General features: G+C 38.1%; 1 protein-coding gene across 1 annotated transcript; it reads right to left on the reverse strand.

The window, feature by feature from the left end:
* Window positions 1-1,528: 1,528 nt before the first annotated feature.
* Window positions 1,529-2,421, reverse strand: LOC103965237 (citrate-binding protein-like). The gene is made up of 2 exons (XM_009378259.2): window positions 2,102-2,421; window positions 1,529-2,009 (listed from the first exon to the last, which is right to left on the reverse strand). Exons 1-2 carry the CDS (start codon window positions 2,381-2,383, stop codon window positions 1,626-1,628), a joined length of 666 nt encoding a protein of 221 aa, XP_009376534.2. The 5' UTR covers window positions 2,384-2,421; the 3' UTR covers window positions 1,529-1,625.
* Between the last annotated feature and the right edge of the window lie 4,627 nt (window positions 2,422-7,048).

The following is a 7,048-nucleotide window of genomic DNA, read 5'->3' on the forward strand; positions in this document are numbered from 1 at the left end:
AAGAAAAAAGTCTTACAGTATTTCAATTATTCCTTAAAACGAACACGAGCAAGTAGAGATTCAGATACTAACAAATATTTCCAATCCTCCAATTATTCATCAACACTATTCTTCATTGCTCAGTGGGAAGTACATTTAAAAATGAAACAAATATGTTATGGTTAAAGTTTCATGTTTTTATGTTTTTGGCAAACGATTGCAATATTTTATTCTGATCCTTCACATCGATTTTCCTTCTTATCCAATTTCCCAAGAAATGGTTAAGCTTTCGCCTTTATGCTACCAGTGATTTGGTTACTGCAAAAGTAGTGCAGCAACATAGCACACCAAGCAATCGTTCTAACCAGGAATTGAACCATCTTAGCTTAAGTTAAATCTCGAGTACTAGAATGGCAAAGTTGATAGAGAGTGAAGATGGTGTTGCAGCTGCAGTTAATGCATTTCACCGGCAGTTACCTCCTGAGTTACCATTGCAACCTGCATCTTCAGAGGAAGATGAGCGTCCAAGCCCTATGGTGGTGTGATTATTTCTTCAACTTGAGAAGTGGTGCAGCCTGCCTTGTGGTGTATAGGATTCTTGCTGTCTTGTGCTGTTGTACAGATACGTTTTAATTTTTCTTTTTAATTTTTTTATATTATCATATTAATTTAATTTAGCCCTTCATTCATTTCATTCATGGCTTCCCTGTGTGCGTTTGATTGATAAATTGTTTACAAGCCAATGTAGGGTTCTCACAGCTTGTGGTAGAGTATTACAATAAATCAATTTTCGTTTCAGTTAGTAAAACTGACAAAGCGAGAATATAACCATATGCCAAACCAACTCAATTATTTAAATCAATCGTTTCACCATTTGCTTCAGTTTGCGTTGTATGATTGTATCCATGTTCGTTGACCTGAGAAATATAAGTACCTGGTTCCGCATAAGATATACTGAAGTCAAATGATAGTAGTTTTGTCATTTTGATGCTGTACCCGATTTTGGTTTGCAAGCACACTCTTATCTTAGGGACATGGGGTAGGGCCAAGTTTCCGCTTACTTTGTTATTCGGTGACACTTATTTTTACATCTCGACGACTACCAGATTCCTTAAGCTGGCATGCCAATTATTAACTTATATGTATGTACGTTTGTACGTATGTACGTTTGTATGTATGTACTTCATCTGTGTGGTTCTTGAGACCTTTCTTGATTCTATCTCTTGAGCCTTTTGTATATTCGTCACAGAAACTATAAAATAAAACCTATTTACAAATTTGAAAAATCCTGTACGAGATTGAAAAAATGTCATTAGGTACAAAGAAATACATACTGACTTTGCTTGTTTTAACAGGAGTCCAACAATTCTGCCGAATCTTGAGATAGTTTATTTAGCAATTCTGGTTGCCATAGAATTTCAGCATTCTGTATATCTTGCTTAGGCAGGTTGATCAATTGGATTTTAAAGTTCTACTAAATCCTGTATGATTTGCACTGGTAGTCTTACTTTAACCAAAATAGAAGGGGGCGAAAGAGTTATACGAGTTCTAGTAAAATCATATCTTTGTACTCCAATATATATAGACCAGTAGGTACACTGTAACAACACACATAGCTACTTAATACAAATATTCTACTAATCCCGTCATTTTTTGTAAAGTTTGATCTCTTTCCACCTTGCTTCCATGAAGTTACTCGAATTCTCTGGTGCAGCATATACTCCACATTTGAAATACAGATCCCCTGGTCCTTGATCTTTCACCACAAACTTCTTGACACCATCAATGAAAACTATAATCTTCCCTTTATCAACGTTGTGGATTATGTTTACCCTGAACCACTTGTCGTAGAGATCAGTAGCTACGACATTGTATTTGTAGTATTTGATATCTCCATCATACATCCTTAGCTGTAGAGATGTCGCTCCCTCAGCTGCACCGTGGATCTGCACTATTGTAACCCCAGAAGTACCACTTGGCACATATGTATAGCCTTCAAATTGCCAAATTCCAGAAGAATAGTCATGCCCCTATAACAAAACCCCCAAGTTCCACAACTAGTTAGAATATTAGAGATGTAGCACTGTGAAAATATGGTAGATAGAGGGAAAGATATTTATACCGAAATGCGGAGCTCTGACCGCGGCCTAGTTGTGCTGTCTGCTTTGAAGGGTTTGTCATGGTTGTATATCCAAAAACTTCGAACTCCATCCTTGTAACTGTAACGATCATCGAGGGGTTCGTTATATGGTTTTTGTAACACGAAGTTGTCTTCTGTCAATGGTACAGGGGTGAATCCATCAGTAGGATCAGCGGCACAAAGATGGTGGTATTTCAGGATCAATAAGAACAAGCAAAAGAACTTGTAGAAGGAAATCATTTTCCTGCAGTCCATAAACAACATGGGATCTATGGGAGTCTATGCTGTGAGAACTGGATACTCACTTAAGCATATTTATAGCAAACGCTAACAACATGATAATTTCCTGTCATTCTTTGATTACTTTTCTTTTGTTCTTATTGCTTATTACAAAATTCAGTAGTTGGAGTTGTACGCATGTCTTTTTTTCTAGCCAATCAAAGTGGTACTAGGACCAAGATTGCGGATTACCCTTGTTGCCCAACGTAGTATATCCGTCTCCTTTCACTCAAGTTAGAATTTCCGTCGTCATAAATTATAGTAATATAGGACATTATAATATTGGTTGTATCCACTACAAAACTAATATTTGTACCAACGGTCTCTACACTCTTTATCAAATAATATGGTTACTGCCAAGGTTAAGCACATTATAATGAATTATATAATCCCAACCTTAACTTTGGTTTGCTTCTAGTAATCTAAAGAATGATGATAGTTAATTGTATATTGAAGTATAATTATTTATTTGGGATAATATGATATAGGTCAAATTTATCAGATGAATATTATCTTGTCGGATAAATAAATTCCAGAACTAGCAGCATTCACCGTTTCCCCCACCTTAATATTCTTGACCCTTTTGTAATTTGATGGACGGCACAAACTAAGGCACTGGTCAAGGACCCCAAGAGGATGTTTCACTTTTTGTTTCACTTTTCTTCGTTTATTTCGTTAAGCATATTTTCCAGCCACTGAAACAAAACAGTTGTTTTCCCACGCAAATTTGGCATATTATTATGTTTTTGTGTTTTCTTTATACAAATTTGGGCTTATCTGTTCTTTTTGTGGGAATTGATGCCCAATTTCTTGAGTTTAGAAAGCCAGTTCAATGGTCAAAGGAAAGGTAATTTGCATGGGTTGCGTATTTTGTTTACGGCAAAATATTGAAACGTTTGCCCAATGTTTAAAATATCTTGACTTGAAATAGGGTTTTTTTTTTTTTTTTTTTTTTTTTTTTTTTTTTGGGTTGAAGACTTGAATTAGGTTTTTAGTACTTAGGAAGCAAATAATATTTTAAATGGGCTTAGAACTAATGGGGTTGTGTCGGACTACCTTGGCCTGCGTTAGTCTAATACGGAATACTCATGTGACTCTGATCTCATTCTGAAGGTTTTGGGTTATTCTAACCACCTTAAGTGCCACGTGTCATCGACCTAGAAAAATCATTGTCCCACACTCAACTTGTTTATGTGATTGCACTGCCTCATACAACCAGATTTGACAATCATGCCACTTTTGGGATTAAATTTGACTGTCACGCAACCCCGGACAATGGGATTTGGCATTCACGTCACCCCATGAGGTTTTGTTAGTTCTGCTGCATTAGGCGTTTTGGGATGGCATTCTAACGCCATTTTACCCCTAATCTACGAATGACGGCCTCAAGTGACTAGATCTGATGAATGCGACACCCTAGGCAACTGGATTTGGCGTTTTCTGGCATCTTTAGCCACTGGACCAGTCAATTGCGTTGACTTGCATTCAAACGTGGCTACTCCGCCGTGCTATGCTTCAGTATTGGCGGCTAGCCCACTCCCTCTGAGTCCTTCAGCAACGAACTCCATAAGAACAGTGAAGCTACAGATAACCATGGCCTGAGTGCCCTAGTGTTCAATGAGATGACTGATGGGTCCCTTCTCGGCGTAGGGTAGTTTGTTGTCTCGGTTAGCGAGCAGTTGCGATGGTTGGATGTTGTATTGACGCTTGAGTGATGAAATATGTGATCTCGTCTATAAACGATGACTTTAGATGGCCTTGCTTTGTTGCAATAACTTTGTATGTCCTCTCTGTTCGGTAGTGATCGGGTGTAACGCCAATATGAATTTGTTGCATCTATCATCTTTGTGATAGACTTGTTTAGGTGGGGTATGTATTTTTTATATATGTGGTATCTGTTTTAGGGGTTTTACTCAAGTTGTTTGTTTGAGCTTGTTTACAAACAATTCTTTGATCAGTAGAACGATATACTCAATTGGCACATCTATATCCATTTATGATGTTTAATGAGATATAAATCCATCACTATGATACCCATAGGTGAGTACATCATTGATGTGATTTACAGATGTTTTACAAATTTGCCTTCAGCCAACTATATTACTATTACTAAGCACTGGTTTACATGTACATGTTTTACAAATGATTTTCATGGCATGCTAGAATTTTTAGAAAAACCTATTATGTAGTACTATTTATGAGTTTTCAAAACAGGGGGTTAGTATGTTCAGAAAGAAAATGATTTTTCTTATGATTGGTATTAGTGTTATAAACTTTGGTCCACTCACCCTTTGTTTTGCGCCCCCTTCAGGAGTTAGAATCAAGGCATACAATCCCGGCATCAAGGTACTTCTGCTTAGGTATCTTTGAGTCTTCTCTGTGTAAGACCCATTCATTTGTTCGTACCTTTTTATAATAATTCTTTCATGTTATTCTTGATTAGTTGTATGCTCTAAACGTATTTCCACATTGGCATATTTCTTTCTAATTATGTATTTTATTTGTATGCATGTTTAAAATGGTTTCATCATCCTCTGGTATTGGCCAACACGTGTCTATCCTGATATTTGGTGATATTGGGGTTGGGGCGTGTTAGAAGCAAACTTGATACGTGTGCAATCTGGTATGTTTTCATTGGCTTTAGTCCTCAACAAAAAGGTTATCGATGTTATCATCCACCTACCCGAGATGTCTATGTCTATGTCATCATAGATGTTACCTTCTCCAAAGATGAATTATTTTTTTCTTCCCAGCCATACTCTTCAGGGGGGAGACAACCTTAGGTGAAGACTATAGCTGGTTTGATGTACCTGTCGGCCCAAATAATGGGTCTGTTGAAGATGTACATGTTGGCCCAAATAATGGGCTTGTTGAAGATATACCTGTTGGCCCAAATAATGGGCGTGCTGAAATCCAAAAACAAAGAGTACATAATGATTGCCTAGATGGGCATGTGTGTGTTGAGCCATGTGAGTCTGCTAAATGATGGCGTGACTGAGATGGTTGCTGGTAGGCCCGATGATAATAAGATAGTGGCAAATGGGTCGCTTGATGCTACAAGCCCATGTGGGCTGCCTTCTTCTGCAAGGCTTTCTCCTGCTGGTTCCACCGACCCAAATGGGCCTCTTGTCATTACCACTTGCAAATAATAGTGTGCACTTGTTCAACAGATGGACACTATCAAAATACCTACTAGAGTGGAAGAAGCCTTGAAAAATTCGAAATGGACAGAGGCAATGCAAATTGAGATGGAGGCGTTACAAAAGAATAATACATGGAGTGTGGTTATACTTCCTAAAGGAAAAAAATTAGTGGGATGCAAATGGGTGTTTACTATCAAACATAAAGCTGACAGAATAATCGATAGGTACAAGGTGAGACTAGTGGCCAAAGGGTACACATAGACCTTTGGGATTGACTATTAGGAAAGTTTTGCTCTTGTTGCAAAAATGGATATCATTAGAGTGTTGTTATCTCTTGCTGCTAATTTTGATTATCCTCTAAGACAATTTGACATAAAGAATGCATTTCTGCATGGATTCAGAGGATGAGGTATATATGGATTTTCCACAAGGATATGGCGCTGCAAACTCTAGTGGAAAAGTGTGTAGACTCCAAAAGGCCTTGTACGGTCTCAAGCAGTCACCCAGAGCATGGTTCGAGGGATTCACTCAGGCTATTAAAAAGAACGAATACCGACAAGGGAACTCAGATCATACTGTATTCATGAAACGCGAGGATGGTAAAGTTACTTTACTTAATATATATGTTGTTGAAATGATTGTCACAGGTGATGATATCAAGGAAATTGAACGGCTACCGAGGTACTTGGCTTCCGAGTTTGAGATGAAAGATTTGGGGGGACTTAAGAACTTCCTAGATATTGAGGTTGCTAGATCTCGAGAAGGGATATACGTGTCACAACTAAGTATGTGTTGGACTTATTGTTCGAAATTGGTATGTTGGCACGTAAATCGACAGATACTCCAAATGTGCAGAATCATCACCTTGCAATCTATCAAGATCAAGTTCCAACAAATAAGGAAAGGTATCAAAGGTTAGTGGGAAGATTGATTTACCTGTCAATCACTAGACCAAACATTGCTTATGCAGTAAGCGTGGTGAGTCAGTTTATGCATGCACCAAGTGGGGATTATATGGCAATAGTAATGCGAATCCTAAGCAATCTAAAAGGAGCTCCGGAAAAAGGTTTAATGTACAGAAAGCATGGACACATGGAGGTGAAAGAATATACCGACACATATTGGGCTGGGAACATCACTGATAGACGGTCTACATCAGGCTATTTTACGTTCGTGGCTGGTAACCTAGAGACTTGGAAAAGTAAGAAACAAAATGCGGTGGCAAGATTGTCAGCAGAAGCTAAATACAGGGGAATGGCACATGGCATTTGTGAACTTTTATGGCTTAGGATACTTCTTACTGAGATAGGTTTTAAGCGCAAGGGGTTTATGTTGTTGTATTGTGATAATCAAGCAGCTCGAGAGATAGCTAACAATCCAGTGTAGCATGATCGGACTAAACATGTTGAGGTGGATAGACACTTCATAAAGGAGAAGCTTGATGTTCAGCTGGTTGACATTCCGTTTGTGAAGACAGAAGAACGGTTGGCAAATATTCTAACACATG

This window comes from the organism of the source record quoted next, unplaced genomic scaffold, assembly GCF_019419815.1.
Source record: "Pyrus x bretschneideri cultivar Hongxiangsu unplaced genomic scaffold, Pyrus_bretschneideri_v1 Contig16, whole genome shotgun sequence".
Lineage (NCBI taxonomy): Eukaryota > Viridiplantae > Streptophyta > Magnoliopsida > Rosales > Rosaceae > Pyrus > Pyrus x bretschneideri.